General features: G+C 37.3%; 1 protein-coding gene across 6 annotated transcripts in view; it reads right to left on the bottom strand.

Moving 5' to 3' along the window:
* MYBPC1 (myosin binding protein C1) overlaps positions 1 to 19,418 on the bottom strand; it is a 151,657-nt gene that overhangs the window by 109,536 nt on the left and 22,703 nt on the right. For 4 of the 6 annotated variants that reach the window (XR_013773940.1, XM_079303317.1, XM_079303318.1 and 1 more), the window contains exons 4-15: positions 13,960 to 13,995; positions 13,283 to 13,318; positions 11,232 to 11,336; positions 10,577 to 10,725; positions 10,101 to 10,218; positions 9,256 to 9,307; positions 7,663 to 7,719; positions 4,014 to 4,180; positions 2,989 to 3,121; positions 1,807 to 1,931; positions 1,003 to 1,108; positions 565 to 731 (exon numbers count right to left, since the gene is read on the bottom strand). Coding sequence is in view for 5 of the 6 variants with exons in the window: in XM_079303317.1 (XP_079159443.1) it covers positions 565 to 731; positions 1,003 to 1,108; positions 1,807 to 1,931; positions 2,989 to 3,121; positions 4,014 to 4,180; positions 7,663 to 7,719; positions 9,256 to 9,307; positions 10,101 to 10,218; positions 10,577 to 10,725; positions 11,232 to 11,336; positions 13,283 to 13,318; positions 13,960 to 13,995 (1,251 nt within the window). In the remaining variant the exon portion in view is untranslated. The remainder of the gene's footprint in view (positions 1 to 564; positions 732 to 1,002; positions 1,109 to 1,806; positions 1,932 to 2,988; positions 3,122 to 4,013; positions 4,181 to 7,662; positions 7,720 to 9,255; positions 9,308 to 10,100; positions 10,219 to 10,576; positions 10,726 to 11,231; positions 11,337 to 13,282; positions 13,319 to 13,959; positions 13,996 to 19,418) is intronic. The other 2 variants (XM_079303315.1, XM_079303316.1) reach the window with 2 other exon arrangements.

Raw genomic sequence — 19,418 nt, 5'->3', positions numbered from 1 at the left:
CCACAGGGGATAATTTTCAACTTGATAATAAAACAGCATGAATTGGTCAGAGTGCCAATTTGTACAAAATAGCCAAGAGCAGCATGAGTATCACAAATAAAAATGTACATTTATGCATAGTGCAAGATCACTTCAGAGGATGGATCAGATACATTTTGTTTAAAAACACAAGCACTTTAAAGAGATTGCACAAACAAATCTGAGGGATACACAGTCATGTGCATGTGCCTATGTTTGGCTTTGCTGTGAAAACCTCAAAGGACTGAAGAAAAGCAGAAACTTCCCTTGAAAATTCACTTTGTTGGCCTATTGTACCTTTGGATGGATTGCTTTATTTTCCATCTTAATGGGGTGACAGAAAGTTAAAAAGCAGAACTAATTCATGGCCTGCTAACTGGAAATAGTGTCTAAAAGGAAGTCAAGATTCTGGAGATTCACAGCAAAAAAACTGGTGAAGAAGTTAACTCTCCTTTTCAACCCCCAGGAAAAAACAAGAAAATTGTTCATTTCCATATGCCAGCACACTGTGATGAATGAATTCAAGGGCAAGGGGATGATACTCACAGTCAACTGCAAGCTTGGCTTCTGATTGCCCTCCAGTTGTCATTACTGAGTAGGTTGCAGTGTCATTTTTGGCAGCTTCCTCTATAACCAAAGTGTGTTTTTTACCCTCAACCTTAATTCGATACCGAGATTTAGGATCGTCGGTAAGTTCTACGCCATTTCTAAACCTAATGGAAAACAAAGAATTTTTATTTTTCCAAAGAAAGTCCTGTGCAAGTAAGACTTCCATAGACTGAAACTCCCAGAGAAGACTTTACAAGACTATAAGGCACTAGAAAAGATTAAACAAACTCATCCATTAATGTGTAAGGGTTTTTTTGGTGTTGCTACACTTTTTAATAAAGTTTTCTTGAGATTTTCTTGCCAATTTTCATGTGTGGGAAAAGCCCATGATAAAAAGCTTCTGGGTTTTATTTTCATGGGAGCTGTTCAGTTTACCATTTCACATTTGCATCATCCTCAGACACTTCACAGCTCAGTTCTACTCGTTCCCCAACATAGGTGCTGGTATCCTCCAGGCCTTTGGTCACCAAAATCGGAGGATCTTTGGAAAGAAAAAATTACAGATTTACAAGAGGGAAAACCAAGTGAAAGAGATTTTCTAAATCATGCTGTAGAAGGCAATATTACTTTCAAGTTCTAATATAACTATCAGTGCAGCTTTTTCTGCCTTAAATGAGAAAAGTTGTTTCTCTTTAGAATGCTAGTAAGAAATTTACTCAATAAAAATAGTATTTCCTCATATTAATACCATGTCCTGCTTTGATAATCGACACTATGGGAGCAAAGAGAGTGAAGATATGGCCTCCCATTCATAGCTGTTGGTAGAGTCTTTCCTCAAATCAGTGCAAATGGAATGAAAACTGGCTTCTAGAAAGCCTGATCTGAGGACGCTTGGACAATATCAGAGTCCTCAGGTACCAAGTGTGGAGTTGGGAGGAAGCCAGTGCTATGACACACAGGTCTCCAAAACTGCTTAAAATGTTGAGGTGCACCACAGCCCCACTAGATCCCAATGCACAAGTCAACTATACCCCCATTTTAGGGTTTTCACTAAGCTGCTAAACATGGGATGAGAAAAAAAAAGGAGCCAAGGATCACAGAAATACCAACTGATCCTAACAGCTGCTAATACAAATTCAAAAATACACCAAATCAGATCCTCCTTGTTAATTTCTGTTGCAGCCAAAGAAGCCACATAAATTTAGGGCAGGTGAAAAAGCATCAAGCTGGCATAGTTACCTCTCACAAACAGTTCTGTGGAGCATTTTTCATCACCAGCTGTGACGTAATAGCGAGCATCGTCTGTCATCGAACAGTTATTGATGAACAAAATTCGCTGGTTACCTTTGTGCTCAAAAATGTATCTGTTTGGACAGGAATGCAGCAAAGACACATTAGCAAAATTTCAGAACCCCCTTTTTATGTAGAAAGTGCTGCAGGGATTTTTAGAGGGTAAAATTCTGGGGTTTCTGCAGTACTGGGAAAATTTCCAAGTTTCAGCAGAGCTGCCACATACTTCAAGCAAAAAAAGAGATGCAGTGTAGAATGACAATGAGCTGTTTTTGGCTTGTTCCAAGATCCCAGGTCTGGGTGATATGAAAAGAAGAAATTTAAAAAAAAATAGAAGCTGGAGTCAAATGATGGCAAATAAAATGGAGTCTGAAACTCTAGATGAGTAAAGCCGAAAATAACCAGTAAGAGGACACCATCACTCATTCCAACATTTTTGTGAAGTGTAATAATAGCCAAAGTTAAGAAGTTAATATTATTGGTAGGCCAGATGGCACAAGATATCAGTAATGGGATATGGGGTTTTGGTAATGGGATATGGAGCCTTTCACCTTTATGTCACCAGTTTAGATCTGCTCCAGGTTTGTAATGACCAAAGCTCGTTAGCATCTGACAGCTGCTTCAGCAGCCTGGTAGAAATGCACTGGAGCACTCAATCCAACCCCTCCTGCTGGAGAGGAATCCATAGAGCTGCCTGCAAAACACTCTGAATTGCTCATGCCATGATATAGGGGCTAAAGAAAAGGTACTCTATTATCCATTTATTTGTCAATCATGAATTTTAACCAAAATCCTTCGATTTCAACAGAATGAAGGAAGTTTGCCTCATTTCTGTAAGAGGCCTTTTGTTAATTACTATGTTTTTTTAACTGGCCAGAGGAAAAAATGTCTAGGATTTTGTGCTGCTGAGAAACATTTGAGGAACATTACATTGTTTTGCACATCTTCCCCAGGCATGTCTGACTGTGGAATGGGATTTTCTGAACCTGGTTGTACCCACAAAAAGTTCTGGGCTCAATTTCCAGGTACTGCTCTACATGTACTCAAATATCTGCACCTGCATTTCTTGTAGGAAAAGGGACTACATGTGTATCCATTTTATTGCTTACATATGATAAGATCATCACTTACTTTGCACTTGGTCGTATTTCTTGGCCATTTTTATACCACTTGAGCTCCACTGTTGGATCTGCTAGCTCCACCATGAACCTTACTTTACCTCCTTTGTCCACCTGGTATGCGGGATCGAGGCCTTTGGCAAAAGCTGTTGTGGAAGTCAAGTGTTATTTTAACAGGATAGCAGAAAACAAGAATATGGATGCTGAAATGACATTGCATAAATCTCATCAAAGCTGTCAGAATATGTTCTTACACTGGTCTGCATGGAATCATCTAGAAATGCTAGAATAAGCACAAAGCTGTGCAGATCTGGTTATCCTGACCAATATCAAGATGATGTCTCTTCAAAACTTTGCAGTGTGACTGTATTCCAAATAGGACCGAGTAGATGCATCAAATGAAATAGATAAATAAAAATTAATGTGTACTACCGTAACATATATTATGATGTGAGGTAATGGTTGAAGAGCACTCTCAGCTGGATTTGTGGAGGATTTCACCTACATAAGAGGGATGCCTCCAGGAAACCAGCAAATGTATATGCTGCATCTAGTTCTGACATGCTGTCCAACAGATGCCATACTGGGCAGTGTATTGTATTTATATGTGTCTGCAAACATATCCTGTGGCATATACATGTATTTTATATATATATGTGTGTGTGTGCATGTGTGTGTGTGTATATATTTCTGTGTGTCTCTCATACTATTCAGTAGGGTAGATGAGGAAAGACAAGGCTGAATGTCCTCCCCTAGTGCAGGGTGGAGGGTCTGTAGTACAGCTGGAGTTTCTGAGCAGTGGAGATTAAGTGCAAAATGAAATTATGAAGAGCAAACTCTGATGCGTTTAGAGTGACCTCTGTTTAGAGCACAAGATATTGATGGCAAGCACTGAGTTGGATTAGGTGTTTACCCTTCCTCCATGGACCAAAGCTGCTTTCTGACAGTCTCCTTGCAGGAACGAGCTGTAGTGTGGAAGTGGCAGTGAAGCATGTTTGGGTTTTTGGGGGGATGGCTGTGACATTCTGGGTGTCCTACCTGCGCTCTTCTTCACTTCCCTGCGCATGCGCTTCAGGCGCTTCAGCATGCCCCTCAGGTCGGTGATGCCGTACTGGAACGCGATCTTCTCGTACTCGCTGGGGTTGGCGTTCTTCAGCAGATCCCACACGTCCACCTCCGGCTCCTCCTCCTGCTGCTTCACCTCCCTTTGGCAGCAAAACAGAATTACGGGAGAAGAGTTAGCCAGCCTTTACCATGAGAAACAGGTGGAGCTGAATCTATTTTTGACCAAAATTTGAAGGCTGCCACCATATTGTTTTTATTTCGTTCAGTATGAGTGGAGTGGCTCGGAATGACATTCTCACACCCTACTTTGCACTTCTTCAAGGCAGAATTTGAATTTTAATTTGTCCTTTTCTGATACAATCAGTCATGAGAATTTTTATATTGCTGCAATGCTTCAAAAAAATACAGTTAGAAAGTGTAATAGCGTGCAGGCTTATCCCACTTAAATCAGTTTCATCTACTGTAATTTGAGGGGAATCAATCACAATTTATGATGGCACTACTGAGTCTAATCTGTAGAGTCTAATCTACATTTCAAAATTAAATAAAATTGTTTTCAAACCCTGAGGCCCTGTAACAGCTACTGGAGGTCACTGACAACAGGACATTGAAATACAGGGGAATTGTTTCTGTTAATAGTTACACCAGTGCTTCTCAGCATTACTTAAAGTTGTCAAATGAATAGGAACTGGAGATTTCCACACCAGCTTGGACTTGAAGTATGGATCTGTTCACTTCCATGTGTATCTCAGTCTTAAGAGCAGGAAATGTTTTCAGAAGCCTGTGTGAGGAATCACCTTTACACAGAAGTTTCAATACTGTGTTTACTATCTGCAATTACAGGCTAAGATAACCAATAAAGAGAAGTATAATTATTTTCACAATGGCAGCCATTAAATGATAGAACAATGGAAGCATCCTAAACAAAATTATAAGTTTTCAGATTGACAATTTAGCTCAAAAAATGAACTGCTAGAACAATACTGGAATTGAAGAAGAAATCTAGATATTTTTTTCCTCCTGTAATATCATTAGGAGACAAGGATCATGCAAATTTGATCTATCTTGTCTAACAAAATCAGTACTTTCGAGAACAAAGTGAGAAAATAAACTTCTGAGAAATTAAAAAATACCAAACTTTGTAGTGAGGCACTGTTAGACCTGAGCTTTATGGAGTCTAAGAGGAGATTTTCTATGACATACACAGAAATAGCACTAAAGATCCCTGAGAATTTCTGAAGAGTTGGATGAGCAACCACTTTGCTGTTTAGTCCATGAAGTTTATTAATTTTCATAATTTGTCTGTAATTTTAAAAAGGAAAAGAGGTTCTCCCTGAGCAGTCTTTCAAATACAATAATTCTGAGACAGCAATGTAAATTAGACTCACGTATGCAATTCTATATTTTGTTCCTCTTATCCATGCCCATGCTTTCCAGAGGGTGGCTGTGCAGTGAGTGCTGCCATTTCAGACAGATTCCCTCTGCATGGGGGCAGGTCCAGATCTGCTCTCAAACACCTGTGAAAGCTGAGACCCCTCCTGGGGCAGCTCTGTCCTCTCCCAGCACTGTCTGTTCACCAGGGTCTGCCTGTGCCAAGGAGATGTGCACTCTGGGGGAATCCAAATAAAGCTCCCCTTTAAATCAGGCAGCGTTTGAGAATGGGGATCCTGGTTTTCAACCAGACTCATTTTCAGGCTTGTTTTCCTTTTGCATAACTGGAGAACAAATTTTAATGCTTGGAGCAAGCCAGCTTCATTCTGAGACCTTATTAATTTGAGCTGAGGCCAGAGACCAAACAGAACATGGTATTTCCTAAGCAAACTGACCTCACCATGAAATGAATTTCAGATATCTCCCCTAAAATGCACATTTTGTTGCAAGATGTACTTAAAACAAAAAAACCAACAAATCAAGGATCTAGATATTTCAGTGTTTTTTAGATCTTATGCCTCTTGAAATTTCATTCTGCTACTGCCCCATTGCATTGACAAAGCATATCCAGTCATGGTGTGACCTACTGAGATAAGACTTGATGCATCTGCCTGCCACCAGCAGAAAATTAGAAAATAGACAGTATATTGATTCTATGCATTTAGGTTTGTTTTTTTTTTAAAAAAAAAAAAACAATATGCTTCTAGTAGTATGAACCAAAAAGGAAAAGTTCCAGGTGTTTCCTTGGTCATACAACCATAAAAAAAAAGGAAAGAATGCACCTCCAACATTGCCTGTTATAAAAATTGAAATGAAACCATGGACTTATCTTCGTAATAATGGATGCTAATATCCACACACATGGATATTAATATCCACACTGTGGCTTAATTAATAATTTTATTCAATTAAGCTCAGAAATATGAGGTTGCATTTCAGGGCCTGAAGGAAGGTGAACCAATTTGACCAAAGTCAAATCATGGTGTCTAAAAACTAAATGTTTGCTTTGTCCATTAACCACTCAGGAGGGATACTATGTTGATATGGCTGTATATCTTATGAATCTTAAGAGTTAATTGTTACTAAAATGATAGTGTCTCTTAAATCACATTTATCTTTCCACAAAAGCACCAAGACCTCTCACGACTCTCATGTTACTACTGAAACACCACACAGGCAGTCATGAGAACTGGCATGGCAAGTTTTATTAGTAGGGTGAAAAGGCAAACTGAAGGTCCTAATTAGGGATGAGAAGATTGAAAAACCAAGGACCTGGTGGATTGGAATTGGTCTGGGCAATTCTTTGTTGCTTTCAGCTTCAGCATTTCCTGTGTGCTTTACTTGCTTAAATGCTATCCTCACCCTCATAGCCAATGAGCCCATTGTGACCTTTTAATGTAATTAATACTATAGAGTTTGCTTTCAGAGTAAGTGGTATATGAGAAAAAGGATGTAATTCCTTTTCTAGTTCTCTGTGATCAGCTGCCATTGATTTCCACAGCATTTAGAATTTCTCTGCTTGATTTTAAAAGATGATCAATTAACTATTTTCAAAAATAGTGAAAGAATGGTGATGAAAGAGCAAACTGGGTTTAAGATCTGAAATAACTGTCATGACACCAGATTTTCAAGGCAAATCAGAGAAATACATATCCCAGTTTTGCTCCATCAAAACATTTGAGTTAAAAAAAATGACTGAGAATTTCCATGTGCATATAAAAAGAAAAAACCTACAAAAATTATGCCAATGTCTATGACTTGAAAACATGATATATGATTTTTTTCAAATCAGGATGCTTATAAAATCAAGAGATAAATTTAACCCTTGCAGTTTTTTACTGTTGCACCAGACTCCATTTTCTGAACTGCTCATCCCTGTGTAGGAAATTTCCCCCTCTGCCTTCCATGCAAACACAAAAGAAATAGCAAGTGAACTAAATGTTATTGGCCTCTTTAGGCTGAGGCTCACTTTTTTTTTCCCCAGCACACTCAAATCTGAGGTTTCTTTTCTGCACACTTAGAGGCAAAATTAATGGAACATTTTTAGATTATGCTATGAAAATAACAACAGTTAGAAACATAAAAATGTTGAAAGGTCACAGGGAGTTATTAATGCTACCCCTGACTGTTTCTGTGTGAGAACCTAATGGTTTGCAATCCACACCTGCTCACTGCATCACTTGGTTCTCACCTACGTTTCAGGAGACCACTAAAGTCAAGTTCTCCTGCATCCTCTTGTCCTTCACCGCTGTTATTAACAGAAAAAGATCAAATCTCTGTTTAATACAGGAAGACTTAGCACACATTGCAAATGCTCTACACTTCTCATACACTCAACACTGTCCAGACACAAATAATTGTATAAAATCAACACAAACTTTTATGCTTTTTCACATTCTGTTTCTGTAGCACTTGTGAAAAATAACACAAAGGTTTGCATTGCTTCTTCTTATACTTTGATGGCAAATTTTTGTGACTGAGTACATAAATTTGCCAAGGTTTGTGTTACATTCCAGTAACACAAACAAATGGGAGCTAGACAACACAACCAGCTTTGTTTTTCATTTTGTAGTGGACAAAACAAAGGGCTTGTGCTGATCTCTTTCTGTGAATACAAAACAAAGGTTTGCATTGCTGGGTGATGCTTTTAACAATGCATAGCTCTGTCAAATACTGATTGAAAAGTACTTAACCTTAAAGATTTAACCTTTCTCTAAATGAAGGGAGAAAGTGGTTATAAAACAGAATAAAACAATATGTTGTCCATTTTTACAGATAGAATCACAGTCCTATGAAGGTGCATTTCTTTCTATGATGTGATCTTTAGCAGAATTATCTTATCATAGAGCACTTATAGACAAAAGAAATGTCCTAAATATTTGCAAAAAGGAAAAATAGTGCAACTCTTAAGTGAAAGGAAGCCAAAATTTAATCAAGATTTTACATGCAAGATATTGCTTAGAAAATCAGAAAATAATGAGCTATCTTCATCTGCTCGGGCAGAGTAATTATTGCATTTTTAAAATGTGCTAAAGAAGGAAATACACCTTCAGTGTAATATCTTTTGTATTTGTCTTTAAATTGAAACCCCCTAAATAAAAACAGTTATCTCTGAATTACAGCTGGACTTTTAAATTACCAATCTGAGTTCATTATCTGTTTGCAAAATATTTTCATTCTATGTATTTTTTAATGTATTTCATCACAAAAAGATGACACCTATACTGGTTAGAATTGCTACTTTATAAAAAAGGTAACAAACCTTAGGACACAATGTAAATCTTACATTCTCTTTACTATACTGCTTGATTTTCCTTACTGATGGTATTTACTGTTTACTGTAAGGTAACAAAGCCAGATCCTGTCCTCTTGAAATCAATGTGAATTTTCTCTCTGCTTTTAATCAGTGCAGGACTGGGACCAGGAACTTTCATATTGTGGCTGACAGCTTTCAGGAAACATGCAGTAGAATATTTTAGTGAATAAAATTTCATTTTTAAAAACCTCCAAAGAAACATACATATAATTGACTTAAATATTCAATCTTCCTTTAAATGAATGCCACTTGTAATTTCACAGTAGGGGTATTTAATATCATATGTACTATCTATGGGTTGGAACTATTTCATTCTATACACCACCAGTTACTCTAGATCCCACTTCTTTGATCTATATTTACAAAAACCAGATTTATAAATCACTTGATACAATTGTCTGACACAAATTCTGTGCATGCTACCAGCATCCATTACTTGGAGGAGCTTGATAGAATCACTGAAGTTACCTTCTCTTGAAAGCAGATCTGATGTCAATGGATGGAGCAGCTTGGGAAGATTCTATGAAATAATGGTAGTACAGGGATTAAAAACATAATTTGAATAATTTATGTAATCAGTGCAATCTGGAATATGAAATTTGTTGAGTTTCCTGCTAAATGAACAGCGTTTGTGCTTCCCTTTTGGCATTAGGTTCTGGTACCTGCAAAGGTGCTCAGTGCTAAGGGTACCATTTCCCTGAAGTACTTTCTGCAGTTCTGCATAGGAAATGGGTTCTCTGATGTTTCTCTCCATTCCCCTGCCTGCCTTATACACAGGCTCTGGCCATTTTCTCTTCTCACCTGCTATGCTTTCTCCCCTGCTGGCATCTTGTGTTCTCTCCTATGCTGAGCACCAGAGGAAGGAGACAGAGGCAGAGCTGCAGTCTCCTCTACAGACTCACATTGATTCTTGGGGGATTCTTGGGGCAAGGAGGAATCCCCCTTGTGTGAATTACCCCTTTAGGGCAGCCTGAATCAGATTAAATGGTTCTGATCCACAGACAATGAATGGATGCATCCAGGCTGGCCCCTGCCCTGCTGACTGGATTTTGTGTGCCAGAGCCTGATTTGAGTTCAGTGCTGGTCTTATGTTCCAGATTTTTTCTAATTTCTGCATAAATGCCTCATATGGTATCTATACCAATGTTCATTTAGGCAATAAATTAAAAGAAAATTCTCAGAGCTCTATACTAAAAAAGTTCACTTTAAGTATTATTTCATTTAAAGAGTCTGAACAAAATGAAGTATAATTTCAAATTAAATAAACAAACAAAAAATCTTATAAATCTTTACAGATACAAATGGAACATTACCAGTGACTTCCAGGTCAAAAGAGCAGCTATCAAATTTGTCCTTATAAGATACTTCACAGCGATAGTTCCCTGCATAGTTTTCCTTAGCTTTGATGATCTGCATCTCAAATGTGTGAATCTGAAAATCAAGCAAAGTTGTTAGGTAAGGTGGGGGATGCATTTGCACAAAGCACAGGTTAAAACAAGAGTCTTTCAGATATGCATTTCAGAAACAAGGAATAACTCAAATAATGGGCTCTGAAAAGAAACTGGAACCCAGAAATGGCACGGGAAAATTTTGATTTCCCCACCATTACTTGTCCTGTGCTGGGAGAGCAGAAAATATGCTTCAGCAGAGGGTCAGAGATCAGCACTGAAATCTGTGTGGGGAAGCCAGGGTTAGACTGCTGCCCTTGAACTTCTACCTGTTGTCTCAAACAGATCTTTAAGCTGTCTTTGGAGCTTTGCCCCCATAAGAAGGAAAAGTAAGGACACACCTTGGTGTGACGCTCGAAGGACTCCTTCAGCTGCAGGTGCTTCCCTGCTTTACTGGCCAGATCCATCCATTTTCCTTTAAACCACTTCACATTTGGCTTTCGGAGAAGGTCTTTGGCTTCTACTTTAGCTATAAACGTAATATTCCCACCTTTCAGGAAGAGAAAAGAGAAATGCACCTGTTGAGGAACATGTCAGTTGCATCTCTACAAGTTTTTTCCACTTCTGCTCCATTCAACCTCCATGTGTTTTACCACAGCATTAAGGGTCAGATGGAGTCACACAGAATATTAAAGTACTGCAGTGGTGCAGAGGTTAATGTTTTTGGGTCTGGAAGATCTTCTGCTGCCCTGCACAAAATCTTCTCGATATGTCAATAACAGTAGAGCCAACAGTATCACTATAAGCAGCTTTCTTCTCCAGAAATTATACCCCATGCCATTATGCTCAGCGAATTATGGTCTTGCATTAAACAATTGGGGTTTGCTTCTCTCCATACAGTTCTTTTGCCTTCAGAGTGGAGCTCACATCCAGCTAAAACCAGAGGCAGTACTTGCAGCTGAGGGCAGAACCTGAGTGCCACACAGTCTGCACACACCATTCCCAGCTCAGCCTCTCTCTCTGGGAGTGGCTTTTGTTTTCCTCCTAAGCACTTACCAACACTCACTGTTCCACTCTGAGGTTTCTCGACGAACAAAGTGGATCTTTGGGAGTCATCACGTTTTTCTGACTCTTCTGGGGCTCCTTCTCCAAGAGACCATACTGAGATGCAGAGAGAGGGGGAAATATCAATCATCTGAGGGTGCTTTACTCCCTCCAAAGTACACTTACCTGAACTTCCTAAACTCTCTAGCCCTAGACCTTTCTCTTCAGATGTCCTGGAAGACATGTAAGCTTTTGTTCACACTGACATCCATTGCTTGGCTGTCACATTGTGTACAGCTCCTGCAAGAACGCTACCTCTGTGGTGACAGAAAATGAAACTATCAGGGAGGAAGAGAGGGGAACCTGATCAGCCAGGACAGGCACTGAGCAACTTGAGTGGCACCAGCATTCAACCATGAGTGCTTTACAGAGGTGATGCACAAAGGTCAGCTCTTTGTTTTTCAGAAGAGATGGAGGTTCTGAAAACACAAACAGCTAGAAGCACAAAAATCCCCACATTTGATGCACAGTTTCACTGGATCTCTCTCAACCCAAATTAAGTCCATTGTACAAGCTGGTTCTCCCTCTATGTCTGCAAGGTAGGGCAGGAATGAAGATCACTTCTGAACTTTTTTCTTTCCTGCCATGACAGAAGCAGAGAATCAGTGATTACCATGAATACCATGATTTGGGAATCAGTGAATACCATACCCTGCCATATACATATCATGTAATATTCTATGGAAAAAGTAGTTTGCAAGGTGGAAATGATTGTGAAATTTGTTCAGACAGAGCAGCTTCTCTTCTGGAAACTGGGACTTTGGAACTGGAAAGGAACAACAGTACTGAGAGAAGCAGCAAATGAGTGGTCTCCCCAGGGCAGAGCACAGTACCAGGACAGCTGTGTGCTTCTGCTATTTCTGTTCATCTGGACAGCCCTGGCTTTGTGCTATGCCATTACATCTTGTGTAAAACCATGGTTAAAACTGATTCTATAAAATATTTGTGCTTCAGTCAGTTTTGAGTGGTGTGCCTAGCACCTCTGTGTATACCTGCTTGTACAATATTTCTCACAGGTAAAGACATTTACGTATATACACATGTATGTACACATATATACACACATACATGAAATGATTGCACAGACATGAGTGAACCCAAATATATATAGATACACATCTATATATACTCTCTATAATCTAAACATTTAGATTATATCACTATAACATGGCAATATATGGAAACAACATGAGAACAAGTGAAGGTTACTGATGGGAAGAGGATGAAGTGATGATAGTACAGGATCTGGTCACGTGCAGTAACAAACCTAACATGCCACGAGGTGAAATGGAAAAAGGATATTAATAAATGGAAAAAAGCTTACACAGAGTCATTAATTTGGTACCACATAAAAGAACACCTATATATTATTATCACCCTTAGGTATTAACATTTTCTTATTTATTAAACAAGCAGAAGGGAAGGTGGGTTTGAGGCAGGCTGGCATAGGAGGCTATGCCAGGTCTATAACCATGGTTGAAGTACCAGCTGCTCATTTTGTTCCAGAGGCTGCAAATCCTGAAACCATGAGAGTGGGTGCAATGTGAGTTACCTGCCAGGGTAGGAAGAAAGAGGTTATGATGATTTTGCTAAGTTTTCCCCACCGTCCTTGGAGGTGTGAGAAGAAGCCATTCTCCTACAGTCTTCTGGGACCTGTGTGTGGGATTCGGGTGAGGCTGAATGTGGGATGGAATTCCTGTAGGCTGAGGAGGAATGGAACAGCTATGTATCTATCTATACAGAAACAGCTATAGATAGATAGGTATGTATGTATGTGTCAAGCACTGCTATACATGTCCTGTTCTGTGCAGCACAGCCTTCTCTCACTCCTGGTCTAGCTGCTACAAACCCATTTGCCCTGGTACTTTGAAGCATTTCAACAGCTATAGTTTACTACTGCCTAAATGATGAAAATAAACTATCATCTTTTAAAAAGAAAGTTTAAACAGTACTTTTTAATGTAATTTTGGTAGGATTTCATCATGTTTCTCAGGAGGTCTCACCTGAATCTTTTCTTTCCGCTGGCTTAGAGATCCCATCTGAAAGGGAAGAGCAATTTAGATGACACCAGCTCAGAGATCACAGCTTAACTGACCTCAGATCACTGGGATTTGAAGAACATTGATTCTTCATACAAGAAAATTGGATTAAATATTTGGGACCATATACATGAGGAACTACTTGAATACCAGAAAAAAAACTGAACAGCTAAGAAAATCCCCCAGAAATCTTCCCCACTTTTCTCTAAAAAAATCCAAATTAGTTTAATTTCATTCAAGAGTATCTTTAGAAAGAAACTAACATGAGGCTGATGTTCTTTCCATGATTTGTGTAGTTCCAGGTAACAGATGAATTTCTATTCTTCAGTATTTGTCTGAGGGACAGCATTTTGATAATTTAAACAGTATACTTATTTATCTGGAGTTGCTTTTGGATATACTAACCAATATTTTACCTTCCACTGGGAGATCTACTAAAGACCTCAAGACAGGACTGGAAAGGGACTTAACTGATATAAGGGTCTTGTACTTCTGAAATTAATAAAATATAGGGCACTTAAAAAAAAATTCTAAGTTGTATGTTTTGAGTTCAGTCTGCTGGTTTGGACTTTTTCTTCATTAATATTCAAGAGAAAAATACATACATACATACACACTGAAAGCACTATCACAGTCCTAACCTGCTGGTGGAGTACTAACTGAGGTGTCATCTTCATCTGTGAAAAGAAATACAAATGAAAAAGCACATGAAGAAACTGAAAGCACAGACGATCATCTGCTTTTAAAAAAACTACATGAAAATGTAAAACCTGCAAAAGAAAGGGAAATAAATTGCAATATTCAGGAGCATTCACAATGGAAGCTTCAAACTGATGAGGAAAGCTTTGCATAATTCAGTAGCTGAAATGGTAAACCTTGATGTTTCAAGCAAGTAAAAAACAAAATGAGATGTGGACTGTGATCTATGATTAAATCATGAGTTTATATGAGAGCTGCAGAGTGATTCTGTTTGTTAGAGATGTAATCCACAGTAATTACAGTAAGAAAGCCACAATGAAATGAAGGAGAATCACATATCTAACCTGAGGAAGATGTCATTTCTCTGATGACCACGTCTGCAATTAAAATGTGCACCACATATGCATTCAGCATTATTACATCAAGATATGAAAAAGTAAAACTAGTCCTCTCTATTTGTAATTTCTAGACTATAATATTAATTTAAAGTGCAAGGAATATACAACTCAGCTTTTCCTCATATCAACAGGAGAATAATTTTAAATAAGGAAAGAACTATTATCATCATGCTGGATTTTCCTTTTGATCACACTAAAAGTTGGCTTTCATGAGGTGTTAAACCACTACAAGCAATAGTTAGCCAGGTATTTCAAAATGTTTAACCATATAGAATACACTGAAACTTGAGAAAACCATGAAACTGGCATTAAACAGAAATACTGTAATCAGGATTATTGGAAAACCAGAATAAGGTAAAGACCATCTTTACAAAAGTCTCTTTGGATTTTAGATGTTTACTAGAAACCTCAGAGATCAGCTTTGATAAAAATAAGCAAAAAATCCTGATGTTTTAAAAGCCTGATGGTAAAAAAGAAGGAAAATAACCAAGGTATACTTTGAAAGATAAAAATAAACTAGAGATATTTAGAATTTAAGACATTAGTAATATGAAGATAACATGTTTTTATACATTATCAGAAAATAATCCATAGATTTCAAAATGGAGAACAGAGTTAAACAAAAGCAACTTTGGAAAAATATTAACTTGCTTCTATAAAGATGCTTTTTTGGAAGTTGGATTTTTTTATATCTTATATTTCTGTTTCTATAAGAAAAAATTAAATCTGAATTTATCTTTTGATTTTGACCTTAAAATTACAATTCATCTATATTTTTAAAGGAAAAATGTAGTAAGTATGACAAAAGCACATACGACATGTAGTTGCATTTTCATAAACACTGGAAATACTGAATTTTTGGATTTGTTTAACCACTGAAGGGTAATTAAAAGTCTGTTAATAGAATTTATCTACTTTTCCATAATATTTTACTCATTCCTCTTTAATGATTCATCAAACTTATTTTAAAGATCCATTGGGAGGAGGATAAGAGTGGTAAAAGGTATGTCTACACATGAAGGATTAATGTGTTAGCTTGCAAATATATTTTCTTATTCATAGGAAAAAAAAAAGAATACTGGAGCAGTTCTCATGACCTGCATCATCCGATGCCATAAGCAGATGTTGAAAATGTTGATTTTCAGTAAAAGCACAGTGATGATTAAGTCATGCCAAATGTTTTAACATCCTGCATTAGCAACTAAATGGATGCAAGTCTATGTGCTTCCACTGCAAATATTTCTCCATATTTCATGGAAGCATTAAGTGTACTTTGAGCAGTTTTTGCCAAGGATGTCACCATTGTGACTGATGATGGCTCAAAGAGCCATTTGGCTGAAAAAAATATTTAAGACCAGCGTAAAACATTTGATGTGATGTATCCTACATGGTGATATATGATAATCAAATTATGCAAGGACCACTCAGATTTCTCTTTCATTTAATCATTTGAAAAACAAAAAAAAAAAAAAACCCAAAAGAAGTTATTAGTTTTGCAGAGGGATTGCTGGGGCTTTTCCAGGGTAATTGATCATTTTTTAAACAAAACATTAACATCAAAGACAAACGAAAGAAACAAACAAACATGTCAGTAGTATCAAGATGAAAGCTCAATTTAATGTTTTAGAAATGGAGAGTATGAAAACAGTACATGCTGAAGGAATTGCTCTGATAAATGGGTAATTATCAATCCATCCCTCCTTCTGTCTCAGGCTTCTAGGACAAAATGGCCAATTCAGTTTCTGTGATGAATGATAGTTCATGCTAGCAATAAAGTCTACTTGAAGATAACAAAACCAGCAAAAACACCAGATCTGTCAGCAGCCATTAATTCACTACCCTTATCTTCTGTAAGTAAACTTTTAATGCAATATATTTTTCAATCTGTTGCATGGGTTTGGTATGGGGAAATTATTCATTTGACAGTAGGCTGATAAGATGCATTACTCCATCTTTATTCTTTGTCTGTGGCACACTCTCATTAACAGGCAGGGTATTTATGTTTTTCTTGTTTCTAAATGATAACATTAACTGTGGAGCAGACTGAGCTGCATCAGGAATAGATTCTTGTTGGATGAAAGAATATTTCTTATCTCCAAAGAAGCCTTAACATTAAAATTTCTGACTGCTGGCACAGCAAATGTAGAAAAATCTGTCCAAAAAAAAAGACAGTTACTGATTTATATAGGTGCTGCTGGTATCAAGAATTTTAGACCTACTTTCCCCTGATCTGAAACATCCCACACAAAATAAAAGCTGTATTGCCATCAGCCACATTGTTGACAAACTTAATATTGTGCAGAAATGGCAAAACCCTAATAATTGTATATTTCTGAATTTCAAAGGGAGTTCAGCAGTCTCATCAAGGGGACTTGGGACTTTGGAAATGGCAAATGAAGTACACACCCACAGAGGAAAAGTTTTAGTAGGAGATGAATGGATAAGTGAAACCTTGGAAAAATACAAGGATGACACATGCAATGAAGGTTTTAGTAGATGGTTGGAAGAAACCTAGAGGAAAGGTATCAGTAAAATATACAGAAATTTTAGTAGCTCTCTGAATGGATGGATGGGACCTAAAAACAGGAATGAGCAAATTGATATTAAAATTTGATTATTATTCCAGCAAGTGGGGAAAAAATTATAACATATTCAATCTGTAAGATGATGCTAAAATTAAAAACGAAGACAGGAGCATTTAAATGGAATGAATATAAGATAATGTAGTAAATTTGGAGGAATTTATGCTGATTCACTTTTTTGTCTGAAAATAAAATGGATGATCACATAATATCCTAATTTTTTACATAATTATAGGTATTTTTAAACTGATTTATTTTATGAAAGGAAATTTTATATTTACTGCTCTGAGCTACTAATTTACAGAAAAATCCCATGAGACACAAAGAATTTACCACACTGTTTTTCATTTCATAACTTTGCAGTGAACACAAAGGAATATAAATATGTAATTTCACACAGACAATAAAAAGAAATAGAACAGCAAAGCAGACACACAGATAGGTATGCTCTATCTTCCTAATGTCTGTTATTATTTTTTTTCTATGAGGGATGAGGTGAAAATGATGGACTATGGGACTTACATGGACTACCAAGGTTTCTTTCCTGGATGCCAGGTTCCACCACAGTCCCATTTCAGTGCCTACAGTCTATCTCATAAATTATCAGCAAACAGGCCACAACTGCTGGCACACAAGTATTGCATAACTCTGTGGAATTCAGATATTAAATGTTTCCCATCTCTTTCCCATGCAGGGAAGTACCCAAATCTGCAACTTCTGAAGCTGCAGAAAGTATTTTACATATAGCTTGTATAAAAGCTTGCATCTAACTGGTTCTATCAGAATTTCCTTGCTGAACTGTTAATTTTCCAGTGTAAATGATTTTGGACAGGTTGGAAGAATGGAACCTTTTCCCTTCTTGTGAATTATGCTCACCATTATAAAGATTTAATTTTTTCCTGGCACACAAACCTGAAGGAATCACTCTATGAAAATGTTTTCCCTTTCTTGGTGACACTCTGCAATAAAACAAGAGCTGATAGGAACAACTGGACTGTAACTAATTTTTGGAAGTATTACTACTGAGTGTCTGTCAATGATATCTGCTTTGCTTTGCAGAGGTGAAAACTTCACTGAAGCATGCCAGAAGGTCATCTACATATTAATAATCAGACTTCCATTGGAATTTTTCCAGAGGTAAAAGCTGCCACCATGGACTGAAATTGGGAACTTTTTCCATATTAGGATCTCAAACAATATTTTTTGGTAGTAATATCCTCCTAGCACTGAGAGGTTTCTCTCAGGAGGAATATTTTTCCTAGAAAATACTTGTGTCCTTCACTAAATTCAAAACAGAAATATAATAATGTGTAAGAAGATAATAGAAGTTCTGGATAAGTTACCTGCCATGTTTTCATTTTTATTCAGTGAAATGTGGGCTTGTAAGCAGTGAAAAAATTCACCATTCATGTTCAGTTTGGGAACAAACATTTCTCTCATATCCAAATTAAAGCAAGCAGAACTAACTGTGGGAATAGCTTGAGGCAAGACCTTCATCTTTTTTCCTATCATTAGGCATGCAAATTATTTCTGAATTGCATTTCCATTACCAAGCTGACAGATTTGATTACTCACACAAAATTTTGTGTGTCAAAATAATTGCTCAATGCAAGGATAACTGGCAAAATAGCATGCACTGAAGCCTGGCTCAGCATTTTTATTTTCAAAAGGGTACTTGAATCACACATTCTTAGTGTTTATATTTTGACTCTGCTGAGAAAATAGCCATGCATGCCTTTGCCAAATAAATCTGCAAGTATCAAGTATGCATCCAGTCTGTGTAAAAGGCAAGATTTTTTTGGAAGACACCATAAGCCAGAATACATTTTCAAGCAAGCCATTTCTTGATTTGCCATGAAAAAACATAACTATGCCAGATGAAAAGCAAGCATTGTGTCAGTTGTAAACATATCTTGGTCTGCTTTAGCATTTGATCAGAATTAAGTTTTTAAAAAGATATTATTATTTTCAAAATAACCTGATAGGGTGTTTGATTTCTATTTTGACAGGGCTCCTACAAAAAGCAGAGGAATTTGGCCCAGTTCCCTCAAAATGCATCCTCCTCACCAGAAGAATTGACAACAGAGCTAGAATCTAATCTCAGCAGCACAAAAATATGTATTAAAACTGGAGGTGATTTTTGCATGCATTGCTAGTGGAACAGTTATCTATTTGTTCACAGCAGACAGTCCTCAAACACAATCTTCAGAACCTGTTAAGAGCTCTCCTGCTGGGCTCTCAATGAGGACAGAAAGATGAAAGTGTGATTTTTAATTTCAGACGAAAAAATCTATGGAGCTTTCTAAATGGTAAAATGTCAAGTTTCTCTTGTAGAACAGAAACAGTTTAGAGTGGCTGTGGCACACTGTCCACTTTATTTAAAAGCAACCAATGTTCACATTATCTGAGTTTTAGCAAGCT

This window comes from Erithacus rubecula, assembly GCF_903797595.1.
Source record: "Erithacus rubecula genome assembly, chromosome: 4".
In the NCBI taxonomy this organism is placed as follows: domain Eukaryota; kingdom Metazoa; phylum Chordata; class Aves; order Passeriformes; family Muscicapidae; genus Erithacus; species Erithacus rubecula.
This window is presented reverse-complemented; position numbering and strand designations above follow the sequence as displayed.